The sequence below is a fragment of the Pterocles gutturalis genome, unplaced genomic scaffold, assembly GCF_000699245.1.
Source record: "Pterocles gutturalis isolate BGI_N339 unplaced genomic scaffold, ASM69924v1 scaffold7370, whole genome shotgun sequence".
Lineage (NCBI taxonomy): Eukaryota > Metazoa > Chordata > Aves > Pterocliformes > Pteroclidae > Pterocles > Pterocles gutturalis.
Window position 1 is genome coordinate 46,948 of NW_010138137.1, and position 19,566 is coordinate 66,513.

At 35.6% G+C, this 19,566-nt stretch overlaps 1 protein-coding gene across 1 annotated transcript in view; it reads right to left on the minus strand.

The window, feature by feature from the left end:
- The window catches only part of RASA1 (RAS p21 protein activator (GTPase activating protein) 1), a gene marked incomplete at its 5' end in the record, with an annotated part of 47,612 nt that extends 34,352 nt beyond the window's left edge, over positions 1–13,260 (minus strand). The window contains 7 exons of the mRNA XM_010082857.1: positions 3,491–3,641; positions 4,365–4,417; positions 6,005–6,036; positions 7,069–7,186; positions 8,541–8,611; positions 9,454–9,589; positions 13,111–13,260. Of these exons, the coding sequence (XP_010081159.1) occupies positions 3,491–3,641; positions 4,365–4,417; positions 6,005–6,036; positions 7,069–7,186; positions 8,541–8,611; positions 9,454–9,589; positions 13,111–13,260 (711 nt within the window). The remainder of the gene's footprint in view (positions 1–3,490; positions 3,642–4,364; positions 4,418–6,004; positions 6,037–7,068; positions 7,187–8,540; positions 8,612–9,453; positions 9,590–13,110) is intronic.
- Between the last annotated feature and the right edge of the window lie 6,306 nt (positions 13,261–19,566).

A 19,566-nucleotide genomic window follows, 5' to 3' on the forward strand; every position in this document is an offset into this window, starting at 1 on the left:
TGCAGTGTTGAGGGTTTCTTCCTACTGCAGTCACTTGCACTCCACAAGTAGGACAGAGGTGTGGAAGGAGCTGGGAGCGGACATGCCAGGACAGCTGGCCTGAACCAGCCAAAGGGACATTCCCTGCCACATAATGTCATGCTCGGCAATAAAAGCTCAAGAAAAAGAGGAGGAAGAGAGGGATGTTACAAGGTCTGCGGAGGGCTGACCCTAGCCAGCAGCTAAACACCCCACAGTGCTTGTTCATTCCCTGCCTGCAGGAACGGGGGAAAAAACAGGAAAAGCAAATGTGACAAAACTTGTGGATGAAGATAAAGACAGTTTAATAAGTGAAGTGGGGGGAGGATGCCAGTGACGCAAAAGGAATCACTCACCACCTCTCACAAGGAGACTGATGCCCGGACACTCTGAGCAACACTCAGCTAGGAAGACGAAACATCCCCTCTAGTTTTTATCACTCAGCGTATCTCTTTGGGTCTCTGGAAGACAGGGCTCAGCAAAAGCCAAAACACTGGTGTGTTATCAACACTGTTTTAGCCACAAATCTGAATCATAGTACTATACTGGCTGCTGTAAATAAAATTAACTCCACCCTGGCCTGACTTGGTACAACCATTAAGAAATTACTTTTTCCAATTTTTCCCTGAAAATGGAGAAGGATGACTAAGGGAGTAATTTGTTATCCATGGAATAAACAGAAAGATCACAGAAGTTAAATGTTTTATGGAAGTCCATGGAAAAATACTCCTTCGTTACATGGTCAAAATAATTCCTCCAATATGTGTGCAATATAGGTTCTACCTATTGTACCTTCAAGCGGACAGCCAAAAGACTACAAGTTTACCCTTCTGAAGAGCTGAATTAAGAGAACGAAATAATGAAAGCAAACTTCCGTATGACTGACTGCAAACACAGCCTGTTGATCATACTCATCAACAGAAATTTTAAGCAATTCCCATACAGAGTGGCGGGAGCACATGCAAAAGCAACAGGTTGATGGAAAAAATAAGTTTTCCTATGCAGCATAGAATATGAGATTCCTGAGATGTACCCAGGACCTCTCTCCCCATGATCACACAGAGTAACTTCTTCTGAAATGCAACCAACATACTGTTGCTTGTATAGGTTATCACGGTTCCAGTCTCATGTCTGGATACTCAAAATATCCGAGATATAAAACAAACATACTTCATTTTGTTTTTCCTTACTATTCTTTAGCTTCTTACTTTGGTATGGAAAATCTTGGTCTATCATTTATTGAGACTACAACTGTAATCAATACTCTGCAAAGAGCAGGTTGCTTTTACTTTATCTTTTATCCTAATTACAATCACAAAAACTGTAAGAGAATATTAAAAATACTCTACTACCAAGGACGACTTTGTAAAGATCTAGTCTAATCTAATCTAGTCTAATACTAGTATCAGACTTAAAGGAGACACCTTGAGAGCATTTATTGTAACAGCTTAATGTAAAAAAGCTTATAGTTAATGGAAACTGCCGAACAGATGCATTTAAACAAGAAGCAGCACTTCTTAAATCTGAAATTTTCCCCTTGAAGACAAACATTGCATTTGTAGATAAGCCACAAAGACAGAACTCACTGCACCAAGAATGCTTGTAAATAGTTTCATTATCTTGCATAAATTCATGCTTCATATATCTCTGTTGCAGAATCAATGCCCTATTTGTTGTTTTTCAGCCACTTCCGATGATTCCACACAAGAAAACCACATTAATCTTCACATGTTTAAAGATTTCTTTCTTACAGTGTCCTCACTGAACTAACTAATACAAGAATTAAAAAGCCCACAAAGTTGTTCTGTCTTTCCTGCTCCTTATTTATTGTCCTCTGCGGTAGATCTGACATTACAGAATGTTGGCAGTTAGTATTTTCATTTTGGGGCCTTATTATCTTGCATTGCATACTTCATTACATGTGTGAACTGCCAGGAAGTTTACAAACGTGCAGCACATACTAAGTTGGACTGAATGCAATCCTAGAGCACAGTTGTAATTCTCCAAAACATGCAACAAAAATGAAGGCTTTTAAAGCCACACAGATTCTTTTTCACACCGAGGAAGATCTCTGCAAACAAAGTATGAAAATATTTAAAACATTCTAAAAGCATTTTGTTGTAACTTAGTGCTGCTTAACTTTACAATCCTGTTTTCAGTTCAACACCATGGAAAGAATCTTCTTCAGAAAAATGTAATTTATATACACACTTCAAGTGAATCCAGCACTGTATTCTAAAGTAATCCAAAGTAGTGACTTTTTGAAGGTATAATATTTAGTGCTGCAAAACATTTGAGACCAATGAGTTCCACTAATTTGCTAGTTAGTTTCACATAACCTAGAATGGGGGCTCCTAGCCTATCATCCTCCTAATTAAGCCATGACAGAACGGGCAAAAGAGCATTTACCTTCACAAAAGGCTGACACTGCAGCTAACTTGGTTTTCAATTAGGATGTCTGGAGGCTAGACTGATTAATGTAGAAGGTATCCAAGCAGCATGTGTTTGGGATATGCATAGCTTCATAAGGTTCCAACTGCTTAGCCTCATACCATCGTCCATTTGAAGTCATATGAAAAAGTCCACTGAACTTCTTAGGTAGGAGACCTCAACATTTTCTCAGACACACCAGTGGCAGGATCTCTAGCCACTCAGAAACCAAGCTGGAAGTGACAGAAATTCTCTATTGGGATGAAGAATGCCCTGATTCTAGGTGAGCAAGTCTGGAAAAGTGCTGATTTTGTGAGACAGGAAACAGCCTCCATTGAAAGAGGGTGCTGAATTTTCACTACTGGGAAGTCTTGCATCTATGACAATTCTAAAACTAAGATTATCAACGATGGAGCTGTATTGATAGCTTCTCCCACAAAAGGGGAAACATATCTCTTTATTCTTTTTCTTTTTGCACATATTACTACTTTTTTTGTACCAATGGCAGCACAAATGCATCCAAAGTTTGCTCACTCTAAATGAAGTGGTCTGTACTTCTGACCCAAGTATCACACATTACAATGCAATTTAATGAGTTTTACCAACAATTAAGGTATTTTTAACCCACTCCTGTAAATACCCATTTCTATTATTTTAAACCCTATTGAATGTCTCAGATAAAATAAACATTTTTATATTCCCTTTTCAAATATAAAAGAATAAAAATAGTAGCTTCCAATACAACACAGCATTCTTGTAATTGCAGATCCACATGTGATCGATACAGCCCCGAATTTACAGTGTGAACAATCTGGTTTGCAGAAGAAGGACAATACTTCGCAAGAAACAAGGTAAGCTTAGGCTTCTTCAACACAACTTGCTCAGTTACAATTAACTACTAGGCAAGTTAGGTAAAATGTTTAGTATACTATTAAAAAAACTGCAGTCTTATAATCACAGCAATAAATAATTATGATGAGCAAGTAATACAAATTCTTACAAATATAAAATACGCACAATTCCTTTTATCATTAAAACTTACCTATTATAGTATCTGCCTCCCATCATAAACTGATTGTTTGATGTTGGACATATTTTAAAACGCTGAATATTTTCACTGGTCCGAAAATAAAGTGAATAATCACCAGGTGTATTATCTGAAGGCCGCACAAGAAAACTGCACACCTGACCAACTGAAAAGATATCATAAGGGTTACTTTTCTTACAGTTATATATGAGCCCTTATCAAATCTATTTCCACATGAATTAGCAAGAATTGCACACTTGAAGAAATACCAAGTCTATTAGGTACGTTCCAACAGTGATCTCAAACTAGACGAACTAGTACTAAACTGACAAAATTAATGCAAAATGGTTTAGCTGTAGCTGGCAACCTAGCAACATCTTTGCCACCTCCTTACAAGAGCATACAAAAACAGGTTTGACATGTTTTCAAAAATGAATAATTTCTGCTCTATTATTTAAAGTATGATATTTAACAATATGGGTTAGAAATCACGATGTTTTAATTTAGAGAAATATGTGCTCTATGAAAGGGCCAAAAAAGTTTGCAATATATTTTCCACTAGGTATATAAAATACATATTCTCCACAGCATTTTGATGAAGACATCAATAAGTGAAATAATTGATTACACATATATTAATTTTAAAAATATTTAAATCAAAAATTATTAAATTAACTGTACTTGAGAACATACTCAATACTCATAGCCACTAGCTTTTTTCCAATGTAGTATTCTATTGAGCTAACAACTACAGGGGCTGGTCAGACTAAGACATATGTTTACACATAATATGTTACACATAACACATATGTTTACACATGGAAGGAAGTTATGCCATAGCTTAATACCAATAGAATCACCACTGTATTTCAATCAGAAATACAAGTACCTGTCATCAGCAAATTGTAAGCCTCTTGTTTGGAGATCTTCCCATGGAACCATCTTAACAAAGATGAACAGAAAAATTAGAAAGCAAGACTACCAGCTCTCTTTTTTGGCTGTGCTAACAACCAAGGCTGTGGCACCTATGAATTGATCTTTATTTAAAAAGTCCTAATACATAAAGATGAGATAATCAATGATTATGCTACTTAATGGTTCTGTTTTAGGAACAGAACGAAAAAAATAACATTAACAGGTATACAAATAAATTAATTCCAATAAAAATATCCAACTCTTGGAGTTGACATTCAAATCCAACTGTTTTTAGAGATGAAAACGAACATCTAAATGGTAGAGAATTTGATAGGCATTATTTGAAATCAGTCTCATACAGCAATTTACTTGAATCATGAAATCCAAACTCAAACAAGGAGGTTAAACACTGTACAGAAAAACTTAAAACTAAATTTTGCCAGAAACTGTGAAAATAAAGCCTAGCTTTGTTAGACTATTGAGTACTAACTCTTTGATCTCACACCCTGTACCTTCCCAGAGCCCTGGGTCAGAGCAGTGTCCTAAAAAAGTTCAGCAGCCTCTGTCCAGTCTCAGCCTGGTATGCTACAACTTAATAGCTTAGTCTGTCCTTCAGAAGCAAGCAAAAAATACGGCCTTTTCACGTATCAGAAAAGAGCTCTAGTTCTAACTTTCTTGCTACACTACCTTTAGAGGAAAGTTTCTGGCTACTACAATGTTCAAAGGAATCACTCTCTCCCAAGGATTCCTCTGAGTGGAATATCAGTGGACAATCAGTATCAAAGCTCCAGGCACCTGCTACAAACTGCTTTGCAAATAAATAAATAAATAATCATACATTTCAATCGTACATTGACTGGCAGAACACTAGCAAAACAGTAAAGAAACAAGTAACACCACTGATTTTCTTTCTCCTACTAAGATAAGAAGAAATGCCTTCTTCAGCCATCAGCCTCTTGGAAACTGTAAACTGGGCAATGGACAGAAAGCAGCAGGTCAAGGATGGCAAGCAAATCAAGGACAGAAGAAATAACCAAGCCAGCAGAAATTTTTTTTAAATCTTTCTTTTACCAATCATCTTTACTAATGAAAACAATCTTATAAACAGTATGACATATCAATACACTGCTGATTAAAAAATGCATTCAATCTTTAAAAAAAAATTAAGTATTTAAGCAAACAGAACAAATCCTATAGTCCTCCGGCTGTCTCTTTAAGTGTTATCACACGAAGCTAACAGAGACAAGCTGTAACTATCACACTATGGTACTCTGCTCTCTCTCCAAGATTTAGAGTTGTGCAGGTCTGAAAAAAGGTTACTTCTAAGGCAAACACTGTGTTCCAGAAATACTCCATTGTGCATACATTGTCTGAAAGTGATCATAGTCGGGCTCATCTAAGATTTCAACACTCGAAAACCCATTAGCAATAGGCATACCTATTACAGGACTCTTTCATGTTAATTATCCATGTATCTTCAGTAGCTAGCATAGAAAAAAGTCTTGTGATTAAAAATTAATATCTTTGGTTCATCTTCCCAAAAGTTGGGAAATCTCATAGCTGAAGTTTACAAACAGTTATGATTGCATTTAATAACAAAACAAAAATCCTTACATTTTGCCTTCATGTGGATCTTCTTCTCTTCCCTAATGAGAAAATTAACATATTAAGTGCACGACAACAGTAAAGCTTAGTTCAAAAAAAACCCCAAAACTTCATAGGTTAAGACCTTCTGTAGAAAAAAAAACATAAGAAGTCTGAGACATTTTTGAACTAAAGGGCTTACTGCAGTTCTATGAAAATAAGTTATCCACTCACTAAGTGGAGTTCAGCCAAGATACGTTATTTCAGAGGATTGCTTCTGTCATGTTTTAAGTCCTTCTTCAAAGGTGGTAACTTCTTAAAATTTCAGCTTTCCAAAGGTTAATTTAGCACTGATATATCAGTCTACAGTTCGATGGTGTAGTAGTTCCACTTCAATTTAGCCATTCACATCCTGACACAGATGTGTGAGATGCATCTGAAGGTAACATTGCTATTAGGAAACTATATGTACTGTGCAGGAAAACCATATCAAAAATTTGATAATATTTCACTCCAAAGCAATGTTGAGCTTGTTAAAAAAATAATCCTTGTGGGTTTTGTTGGTTTTTTTTTCCTTCCGAAGTCTGTTAAACCATCTGTTCGCCTACAGTAACTGAATTATCTGCAGGTCACCTGGTTAGCTTCCTGAGTCCACATAAGCCCTTGTAGGTATAATTAACACATCAATACATTTTTAACTCACACTTCATCCTTAAAAAAAGAGAAAGACCTACCAGAATGCAAAATTACATTCTGTACAGTTTGTGAACATTACTTGGCAAATATAAAGTAGAAATGAAATTGAATGAGTACCAGATTCTTTACCAGGACAGTCAAGTTTAGGAAACTGCCTAGTAAACTTACACTACAATTCATTTGTATTTCTCTTTGGGCAACAGGTGAATAAGCACTTTTTTAATATTGAATTAGGCTTTAAGTTTGTTACACTATTTTAAAACTAGTAGATCCAATTACTAGGTTGAGAAAAGTACATAACTGGAAAACAGTCAATTAAATGTAATTAATTTTGGTTTATCTCAATATTATCTTACAGAAAAATCTCATTTAAGAAGTTTGAATATAAAATTACTTACCACTTCTTCTACCAGGTCCTCTACAATAAGACCTTGTTCATCTGTCCGTAGGTTTGTAACCCACATCCAGCCATCTTCCAATTCATTATGGACAATAAACATGTCTCCTTTAAGGAAACTGAAGAGTTACAGCAAGATTTAAATCAGAGACAAAATCGCAATACAGAGTTGTATGAACACAATGAATTTTTGAGTATAATTTCAGAAAAATATCTGAGAAAACATGTTTATGAAAACAAGTATTAATTGATACCCAAGCACACCATGTGTATTCTTCCTCACAGTTTAAGCGGCTACTATGTGTGAGTATTTATACGTTTGATTTATATTTAGTATCTAATACATATTTCAGTTCTGTCAACTACAAATTGTGCTAAGGATGTATAAAACAGAAATAACACCACAACAAAACCAATAAGCCACTACTGAAAACACAGAATAAATTCAGCTGCTAATTAACATAAATCCTAAGAACGGGCAACAGACAGCAAGAGCACCCTCCATCAACCCCCTTACAAAGAACTCTACATTGAGTTACTCCATGGAACACAGGCTGACATTAACACTGTAATACTTCAAACTTTCTAAATATTAACTATAATATAAAAATTTTAAGTCATGATTCTCTGAAATGCATAAGGTTTTCAAGAGTATATTAATTTGACCTAGAATAAACTGAGAACAGCTATGCCACAAGGAGAACTATTTTAGCCGTGTGGATCTCAAAACCCAAGCATTTTAGCTGCATCCTAAAAGAGACAGAAAAGGTATAATTTTGTACCATTTTTGGCATAACAGAAGTATTATTTGTTCAACACAGACTCCTTGTAAAAGAGGGATGAGAAGGGAAGGGAGAATCATTCTTCCTCCATTTTATGGACAGAGAAGTAAAGAGAACTTTAGAAAAAGTAGTCACTAAGTTTCTAAGCACAGGTAAGAAAAAACTTCAATGTTCTCAAAGGCAAAGCTTCTTAACATTTTTTCTTTTTTCTTATTTCAGAAAAGGTGTTCAATACTATATTTTACATCTATGAGTAGTCAAAGCTCACATTCTCTTTCTAGTGGTCAGAATTGTTTTGGCTTGAACTATTTATCTGCTATTAGTTCTATAGGTCGTTCAGGAAAAAAACTCTAGCTCATTTATTTCACACACTCATGACACAGAATTCTTTCATACACAAATTCACCCTCTTGGAGAAAAATTTAGGGCTTTATAAAATGTACTTCAAAACTTTAACATTACTAATTTTACTTCTATAAACCTACTTTAACTTCCCTTACAATAGAAACAACTATGAGAACAAAGTCTCACTACTATTTCCAACAAAAAAACAGAGGCAACATCCTTTAACCTAACTGATGTAAGTCAAAGGTGCAACTGGACAGTATTTGCATGTGAACTCATACTTAAAGCATTAGTATTTATAAATACTCTTGAGAATTTCACAACTACTATTACTATTAAAACATACCTTATTTCATCAGTTTCTGGCACTTTGGTGTAAGGTAGAATTGCTCGAACTCTCCTTCTGTCCTCTACAGGCTACAATTTAAGAAAAAAGAAAAAAGAAAATACTTTTCTCTCTTTCTAGCGTAGAATCCTTCTTCACAGTGTATGCTACTCCAAGGCAAAGGACTGCTAACAGTCACTTGTATCCCCCCCGCCATTTTTAAACTGTCAGACCTCAAAACCACTGAGAGCTAGAAAAGCATAATTCAGTTAGCTCTCATTTTGTTTTGTCTTGTATTGTGACAGATAATGTATGTTTATCATCTTAAAAACAAATTACTAATAAGATAATTCCCATAAAAGTATACTTTTAAACTTTCTTCCCCTTAAGAGTGGAAATTTCCCTGAGGTTAACATTCAGAAGCATCTTTATTTAGATTTTGGGTTTTGTTTTAGGGACACACTGTGCAGTGTTTCGTTTCACTTTAATTACTTATATTGTTTTAAAGATGGGTATGTGAAAGAAGCCCCATTTTCAGAAACTGTAGTTATTTCCAGGATGCATATTTGAAACGATTGCTAGATGCACAGAATATCTTACATTACAATAGTGCTTTGTATTAGCCAAGAACTGTAGATTTTTATCTGTTTACTTAGAATGTTCTTACTGCATTTGGAGATAACTGCAACACCTGATATCTAGCTTTCTCATTACATATTTTCATTAAATAGCAATTTTTTTTTAAATCATTACTTTATATGAGTAAGAATGCGTTTTTATATTCCTTATACTTCAACATGTGCCCAGCCTATGCAGAAATACATGAAACTTTCTACAATGCTTTTTCCAAAGAAAACTGTGAATGGTGATTAAAGATACTAATATTTAAGTAAATGACACTTAAAAATTTTACTGTAACATATGTACTACTTGCCTCTGGAGGTGCTACTGGAAATAAGAGCTTTTCCCCTTTCAGCAAACAGGACACATGACTGTAATAACCAATTAGGTCCGAGAGTGAAGCAAAGCGACGTCCACCTATGTAATAGTCTCCACACATGGCAATAATCCTGTTGAAAAAAAAAAGGAAGCTTGACATAAGAAATTTTTTTGCTACCAATTTTTTTTTTTTTTTAATAGAAAGTTAGTTAGGATAATGTTTAACTTTTAAAGCAGTGTCTATATTCAGCAAAAGGCAGTATTGCAAGCTCTCTATAAACATGTAAGTAAATCCTAGCTAATGAATATTTCATCAAAAATTGCACATATATACCGCATGATACACCAGTACTTTAAGACTCTAAAGGAAGTGCTAATACACAAAAAAAGCCAGTACATTTGTCGGAACTAAATGAAACTAAACAGAAAACATGTAATTGTGAGTGTCGTGAAATAATGCCCTAGCAGACACAACAGCATTCTTACTTGTACCATGGAGAATATACACCTTTTATGACAGGCTTATATAAATTTAATAAAGTAACAAAATATTCTGAAAACAAATAACTGCACTTGATTATACAATGTAAAAAACAAACACTTTCAGAAATTAGCCACTTTCTTACAGTTAGTTTAGCATCCACATTAAAAGTTAAGAAATTTCTTCGGAATAATCAAAGTATCTCTTCATACTCAATTTAAAACTTTGCTAACTAATGGGAAAAAAAGCTTACAGAACCATTTCAGCAGTTTAGCACAACAAAGAATTCTTACAAAACTGTTCATTTCAATCTTTAAGGGTTCTGTTTTTCTGAAAGTTCAGAGATTCATAAATGCACTGTCATATCAAAAATGGAAAGTACCATTTCTGCTCACATTCTGGTCAACACAAATTCTAAAAGCAAGCAGAAATTATTTATATAGATAAAAGAGTTAACAGTAGTTAAAACATTCATACTCAAGAGTCATTTGCAAAAGTGAAGCAGTACTCAGTCTGAAACAACTTTAATGTTTTTGACCAGACAATCCAAAAAAATGATCACATTATGTAAATCAATGGCATCAAACAGACTTGAATTTTTTCAGTAACACAGAGATCTGACAGGAGTCCTGGGTAGCAGCTCCCTTGCATTCTTATAAAAATGTAAGAAACAAGTTATTATCGAGCTAAGCAAATTCTGCTGTTAAGAAAATAATTAAAATCTAAAAGCTCATGTTAATTGTCTCTCCAGTTTCCAAAAGAGAAACAAATTATCTCAAGGATATTTCAAAATAAATTAACAATATGAAGAATAAACATATCTGAATCTTCTTAACATTCTACTTCATGTCTGACCTCTTCACAAAGCTTGAGAACAACTCAAAAAAAAGGGGGGGGAGGAAAAAACCCAAACATTCAACTGCCAAGGGACTTTTCCTTCATCCCAAATGAGTACAGTATTTATGGGTTTCTTCCATTTTTATTCTTTTTCGTTAGCAGGTCAGTATTCTGATACATTCCTGCCAAAAAATCTTCCTTCTCAGTCAGTTCTTTGAACCAAATTACTTCTCACAAGTAATATGTATGCAAAGAAGAATCTTTAGAGATTAAATCTGAAGTTTTTAAGCATGGAGTACTGCAAGAGGAGTCAGAAAACAATATAACTTTGAAGACATAGGCTACATCTTTCGGCATATTTTCTGTAAGACTCCTTGGTAACTTATTCAGTGGAGATTAGGTTGTAAATGAAATTTAGTGTTTCAGATTATTATTTCATCAAGTTTAAATGCAAACTTTCTTCAGAACACTGAGCTAGCAATACAGAGAGACTTCTGTCATCACAGAAAATTCTGAAGGACAAGATTAAAAGATAAATGTTTTCCTTCAAAATATTTTGTATCACTGTGCCTCACCATAAAAGGTAACACTTCAGTGAAAAAATATTTCATTTTCACATATTAATATGCTATAAATCATTCATATGCTGCATCAGCACATATCTCTGTGTGTAACTTTCAAGTGGCAGCAACAGAATTAAAAGAGTTTAAGAAACTCTTACCTAAAATGTTGGGATTTCAGTTGCACAGTAATCTAAGAAAAGTTTAATGTGAAAAATAACCTTCACAAAACAAAATATGAGGGACTTTTTCATCAACGGAATTTTCACCCATTCCTAGTAGGCTGCAACTGGCAAAGATCAAGCTTTGGTGGAAACAGCACTTCTGCCCTGTGGGACATAGGAGATCTAGCCCTGTATTTGCTTGAAATTACTTTAAGACTGCCATTCTTGTGGCTGGCAACGTTCTTGAGTGTCACACTTGCCTATCTAACAACAAACAAAAATATACACTTGGCAGTCAAAGAATAAAACTGAAACCATGCCCAATCTCTGAAGAACATTATTAACTAACAAATTAATTCCCTTTGGATATTTATCTCTGTGTGGTTTATGGATCTCAGAATGAAAGAGTCTTTAGGGTTTAAAAACATTTTCCTTACTGAATTGGAAATCAGCAGACTATTTTCTACTTGAGATGCCAGAAACACTTTTATGGTGAGCATGAACCAATAGCCAATTGCATGATACTGGCTTCAAAAGGAAAAGTTACTAAAAATAATCCAGAACTTTAAAACAGCACTAGAAAGCAAGTATTAGCATAGTTTACTTTTCATACTGATACAGAGCAATCAGTTCCCAAACAAGTACCAGTATAGCTGAGAAGCTAAAACTGATAGCTCAGATAGCAAGAGGCAAACATGAGATACTATTTCTGTGCTATACTGTCTGCACTTAAGAGAATTGTGCCCTCATGTCACTGGTGCATCAGGACCATCATACAGCAGATGCAACCAAAAACTCCCTACATTTGTAAATTATGCACATAGTGGCTTATGTTTTGGTATTCTGGATAATTCCCACGTTCAGAAGTTGAAGAATTTGCTTTGAATGTGTTTGTTGCTATCAAGACAACTGAAAAATATTTCTTCTACTGCTACTGAAACATTTGTTTTCCTGTTTTGTAAAGATGAACATTATACTGCAGCAATCTACTTGCTGACTAACATTCAAGCTCTTTTCAGAATACATCTCGTTTATACTAAGGAATAAATGAGCTTAATAATATACACAGTTTGACCATGGTAAAATAATCCTAGTTACAACTTTGGATAAAGAGGTACTTGTATTTAGGACAACTAAATCTAACACATACTGAAAAGCTGTTTCCAGCAAACCCTCGGATTATTAAACACTTAAGCTCTTTGTTTCTTCTTGTTTTTTTGGGGGGGTTTTGGGTTTGGTTTTTTTTCCCCTCAAAATTAAGGAAGCAACCAGATGTGCTAGCACCTTAAGTATGTCCTGTGAGCTACAATAACTACTACAGAACACACTCAATCTCCTTGATTGATTAATGAAACCTGCATGTTGCTTTAGACAGGCTTCTCTATCTGGATGTTGTTAGCTTCCTCACATTTTTGTTCTCAGTCTAAAAAGTAATTTTTATGCAGCATATTTTAAAACAATTAAACACAAGTAAAAAGCTCTGCCATATAAGAATAAAGAGTCAAAAATATTCAGTTATAATACAATGATTGTTTTCTGTTTGTACTCTACTGTGTTCTAAAAACAAAAAAAAAACAGATCACAGTATTTTAAAATAAAACATTTCTCACCTAAAATGATTGACATTTGTTTTACTAAGGAATGAAAGCACAAATGAACCTGGTCTCCGATCACTCTCTCGAATAAGGTAACTTCCAGGTTTTCCCGCTTGTCGAAGACGTTCTTCTGCAATTGTTCTGTCAAGTTTTCCATGATACCACCTGAAAGGAGTAACAATGGGTGTCCTTACAAGTTAAGTTTTTTGTTTATTCTCACAGAATATACCTATGAAACTAACAAAAGCTTTTAGTCAAAACTGGTGTAATTCCAAACCTTTGTTTCAAAGTTATCACATCTTTACATGATCAACCTCCTAGTTTACTTATTTACAACAAACAATATTTTTAAGACAGCACAGTTTTTTCAGATAACCTGCTTCTCCCAATGAACCATCCCAATGGGCAGAGGCTCTACACATCAATTTTTCCTCTCTTCCCTGATCTGCTTATTTTAAATAAACAAAATCAGAGGTGACTATCTGACTTGGAAGACTGTTGTATTTCAAGTCTGCGTGGGCTTCAGTTCAGGATGGATTTTCCAAAAGCATAAATTATGGAGTGAATTGTAACAACCTGTTTCTCAGCTGAAAAAAAAAGATACTGCCGTAGCAAATCCTGCATTGAATTGGAGTGACAGCAGTCACCAGACCACCATCCAGCCCCAAAACAGTCTTTCCTAATCACAATGCCTACCCTATCCATTAAAAGCAAGTGCAGATGCATAGCAAATCACAGACTGCAAAGTATGACAATGGAATGCTTCAGTCTAAAGTAAAGGTTAGACTGTCCCCATTCAAGCATTCCTTTGCCTTACCTCAGTTTATTTACACAGCTTTTGTCAGAAAACTTGTTCCACTCCAAATGATAAAGCATGAGGTTTTTAAAAGAAAAGCAAAAAAAAAAAAAAAAAAGCAGCAATGGAGAGAGCAATTCAAATATAAAGCCAAGCATTGTTCTCATCACCTTCACAAAGCCACAGCATGTTTTGGCACTGTATACTGAAATAATTTATCACCTCTGCATCCATCAACTATGCCTAATTCAAACTTTAATTTCTACACTCAAGGAAACATCAGCTTCCACACAGACACTATTTTTGACAATTTAAATCATTCACCACTGCAGACCATTTGTCTTTTAGTTCTAACAGCTCACATATGTCTTGTAAGAGTCACTAAAACGCATTTGGAAAAGATATATAAATGACATTTTGAACTAATATATGCAAGAATACCAAAAATTGCACAGATAACAGTTCCAAAAAAAAAAAAAAAAAATTGTTGGGCTGTTGATACAAATCTGACCAGAAGAATATTTTCTCTATGAAATGGAAGCAAAAGTTTTGAGAGCTTTTATCAGAATGCAAATCAGATAGCCTAAACCGATAGACATGTTGTATACCAGCAGAAGCAGCACCACCATAGACAGTTTAACCTGGCAAAGCCGTACTGCTCTACCTTGCTTCTCTTCCTCATCCTGATCAAAACAAGTTAAACCAGAAAAAGCACTGTTTTGTCTGTACAACATACAGCACGTGAGGCTGCTGCAGGCTGAGCTACATTAGTGAGATCCTGTCTCACCCCATTCCAGAGCAACACAGCTTCATGGATAGAAACCTGTTGCTTAAAGAATATCTAGAAGAGAGTAGACCACCATACCTTTGCCAGGAGGGCCCTTTAGGAAATGAAACAAAATCAACACCATCTATTTTGAAGTACCTAGCATGATCAATTCTGCTTGCCAGTGCACACAGCATGGCTGAAACCCGAGTTCGTTTATTTCCAGTACATGTCACAACCCAGCTTTGCTATTCTGGATAAACCAACTTTCACTAAGTAAGAAACTCACTGTAGACCCAAGAAACCTTCCTTAAGAAGGAAGGAATTGCTTCCTTAAGAAATTATTTGAAACCAATATTCCATGAAGCCTATTTTAAACTAAACATAGGGTCACTAAGCTTTTTATTTGTTCCTATTTATCACCCACTTGAGAAAAAATAATCTTAACTATATTGAGAGACACACTGCATTAGGATGTCAAACTTAGAGGCATACTTTCGAAATGGGGAAGGTGAAATGTTAATAAGAATGCAAATTACTAATAAAAATATACTAGGAAAACAAAAAGGCAGGATTATCTGCAAATAAAACATTCATTACTCTATAACACTAGCGACAGAAATAAGCATTACCACTGAATTTAACTACCAACTAATATGAAGATACAAATAGCTGTAGAGCAGTCAATATTGCACGATGACAGCAGAAAACAGCTTAAGTGATATCCTCAGGAAGTCTCTGCAGACAGCATACACCTTCAAAAAACAGGAGACACACCAAAGTACAAGCTTTTAAGACACCACACACAAAATGCTTGTTCTTTTTGGGAAATGACTGCATCTTTCCAGAGAGCAGTTTCATCACAAGAAAGAACCACTTTATTCAAGCATAAGAATATTGAAAGATTTCACTTTTAGAAGTTCACATCTTATCTTTCACCCAGCTATCACCTGTTTTCAATATTATATGAAGATGTCCTCTGCAGCTTTGCATCATTATCTTCAAATAGACTGACAGTAAATAATAAAGACTACTTGACAAAATAGCAGTCCTTCATCTGATTTAAGGATATCAAGTGCTCAATTAAGGACTGCCATTATCTTGTTTTTAATACTTCTGTTAAAAGGTTGTGGGATTTCTTTGCTTTGAAATAAATCCACAGGTGATTTTTTTTTAATATTGGCTAATGCAAGATTACTTATGCTGTATTATCAGTTATAAAGGAATATCCATCCAATATTCAATGCTATCCAAAGAAGGTACAACAGAAATGACTTAACTACAGAACCTGACTCATCATAATTTCATCAGAGAATAAAGAGTGCAGAACACTCTGAAGGACAGGACCAGACTATCATAAATTCTGAAATAAAATACATCCCAGATCGTCTAGCTTTAACCCTCAATCATGTATCTCAACAAAGCTTGACTTCAGCATTTCTGCAAAAATGCATCACAATAAACTATCTTTGCCTCTTTAGAGGCTCCGCCCCATTTCAAGTTTTATAGGTCAAGATCAACAACTTCAACATTTTTAACAGCTTCAAGTTTAATATGCTCACAGTTAGAAGCAATGCTTAACCAGATGTCTTGATTTACCTCAATTATAGCTTCTGAACAGACGTAAGAGGGAGTCCTACCCACAGTGCACTATGAGTCTCATCAAAGGACTTAAGGTTTGGATGGTATAAAATAAAAAAATCTGCCTAGCTGTTCATAAATACAAAGTTGCCCCTGTGGCTGTGACTTATCAAATGCATGTACTTCAAACCATAACTCACTACCACTTAGATGAATATCCTCTATCATTGCCAAAGACAAGATCCCTATCTCTTCTAGTCAGTCACCTCTGCTTGCTTGCAAACTAAATTTGCAAGTTTTTAAATGCTGACAATCCACTATTTACAGTGCTTTGAGAAAACATAATTAAATGACATTCGGAATCAAAGCTAGTGTCCTGACAATACAACAGCTTTTATTGAGATGCATTAAAAGAGAAAACACAAGTAGCCTTGCAACATAATGTTATGAACTATAAAATGTCTTACCAACTATAGATCCCAGTGTAGGTGGTTGTTTTCATGACCACCCATTTATCTGCTGTAACAAACAAACTTGTTACCTAAATTGTAACCTTTATTTTGCTTCTAAGAGAATACCAATAATAGGCTTTCATGTTTCACAAACCAGTCAGAAGCTGTGCAAGAAAACATTCCCATCTGCCAGTTTAAATCAAAACCAGCACATTCAGAACTCCAACCCTATGTATCACAGTCTTAGCTACAACAAACAGACTGAACACAGACACAACATCACAAACAGCTTATATAAACACACAAGCAACGCACAGCTGCGTAGGAGAATGGTCCTAACACTACAGCCACATCGTGTGGCTGTCAGCCATAAACCAGGTCATGAACCTCATGAAGTGAGTTGCACTGGAGTTAGAGCTGTTACCTCTGGCCTACAAATGAGCTTCTTAATTTTCCTCTGCTCCAGGGAGGATGCTGGGTACCAGACACCCAGTCAAACCAGCACATTAGGCCCAGCCAGCTCTTCTTACAGTGAGCAGGAATTCAGCTACACTGCATCCTGTTAGCAAGCTCACGGTACAGTAACAGGGCTTCTGGCCCCCACCATGGACACACCACAAAGTCCATGCAAGGCACCGGGGCTGCCCACAAAGAGGCAGCAGATGGTGAGTTTACCATCTGGAAGGAGGCAGCTGCTATTGTGCGTGGAAGCATGTCAGATTGTTCAACCAATTCTTTTTATTTATGTATTTCCTTTTTATATGTGGCAAAAGCTTTGTTCTCCACTAAAGGATTCTGCTGTTACCCTACACTGCAATTTTTACTTACAAACACAGTAGATGACAGAAGAGATAATGCAGGAGAAAGTGCTGAAGGGGAGTAAAAGTGTTTTTCAGCAACTTAGTCCAATTGTAGACGTTGATAAAAACAGTCATCACATGCTTCAACAAAACCCAAAAAAATGGAGAACTTGTATGAGTCATGGTCAAAGCTCCCCTCCTATCAAAGCAGTCACCACCTCAGAACCTTCCACACATTACAGATTCTTGTTATCACCTCTTGAAAACACATGAACTCTCTTCCCATTAGAAGCAAAAGAGAGCAAAGATTATTACCTTGAACTGGGAAAATTCTCAGTTTCATATGGCACACAGAAATCTCAAGTATAGTTTCATCAAGACAGAGAAGAAAAAATCCACAACAAAATATTCTGTATTCTTATTTGTTTCTTCTTATCCTTTTAACAACAACCATCCCCTCTCAAGCTTTCCAACTGAACACTTGATGCTCCTATTGACTGTTAAGCTTCATTTCCGTCTTATGGTTTCTCTCAGCCTAAACTGCATTCTTAGTTTTACCATTTTTATCCAGGCTCTGCCTTTTAATACTTTATCCCCCTATCTCCATCCAATTTTTAAGGCTGCATTACTTCCTTCATGCACACTATCTGTAGAGATTAAATTCAGCTCAGTTTTACTCAGACCTTACTAAATCCACATCCTTCTTCTGTCTTGCTAGTTACTATTCAGTGGTTACCAACTTTTGACCAAGTCTTTGCAGATCTCCACATCGCAAAGAACTTCCTGACAGAAAAAGCTCTCCAAATATGTATGTATCAACTACTACACTGGATGCACCTTTAAGATAATGAAACAAGAGCTGAAACTAACTTGAAGCCAAGTGTTCTTTGACCAGTATGCATGAAAGTCAGTGTTACACACGATCTTCCAGAAAAGGGAGGAAGGGGTTTTTATCCCTTCTGCATCCCTATGCACTTTTCTAAGAGGTGGTACAACTCATGTAAGCATACCCATGTAAGCCTAATAAAGAATAATTATTATTTTCTCATTTGACTATTCTGAAACCCATCAGAAGCAGCATGTGGAAAACTGAATCATGCTGCACTTCAAGACTAGTAACCAGCCAACTAATGTGGAAAGTCACAACCACTGGCACTCCTCAGTACACCAGCCCTTAACCTGTTAACCGCAGACCTGCATACACCTCCAAAAGCTGTTAAAACACTTTCAGCAGAGTTAACATCAACTCTGGGCTAGAACAAAACTGATCAACCGAAAACCTCAGTACATCTTAACAAAAATACTATGCAAAGATTAAAAAGCAGGATAAGCACAGAGTCAAAAAGGAATTTAAGTAACTTCACCACTGAAAGAAAGGTTCTAAATGTTTCAATTGCTGAAACAAGCAATGCTATAAGCTTTAAGAAACAGAGATGTGACAATAGCATAATATCCAAATAGTCAAAAGATTTCTTCCAATTCTACCTGATACATATTTACCAAAGACTGATTGCCTTTCTCATTTTTGCCAGAGCCACCAATAAGCAGGTGAAATATACCTAAACTGGCTGAAAAATAGTTCCTGAAATTGCTTGCATTTTCTTACTGAAGGATAGGCTCAGAAAGTGAATGCTAGAACTCAAAAGTTTTTATCAAGAGACTTCCCTTTTTTACATGGTTCCTACTTGTGCTCTCAGGTCAAAAATATGCCTCTTCTGTTTGAACTAAGAGTAACTACTACAGAAATAAAGTTAATACTGCTACACAAATCAACAGATACTCTGGCAATAATTAAGGAATTTCTCAGATGTTAATCTTGTCTGAGATTAACTTCATTAAATGCAGCAGAGGCTCCTTCACCTTCCTCCTCACACCTCTGTCCCACTCTAACCAAGCAAAAGTTTTTGTTTTGTGCTCCACTCTCACCTCCTCTTGCAAGCTGGAATACCTCTCTAGAGAGGTGGATTGTGCCCATGAATAGATAACTGCTTCTGTAACGAGAAACCCCTGACAGTCATACACTAGAAATTAAAGACAGGTACAATGCCTGAATTAGAAAATGTCCAATACTTCCCA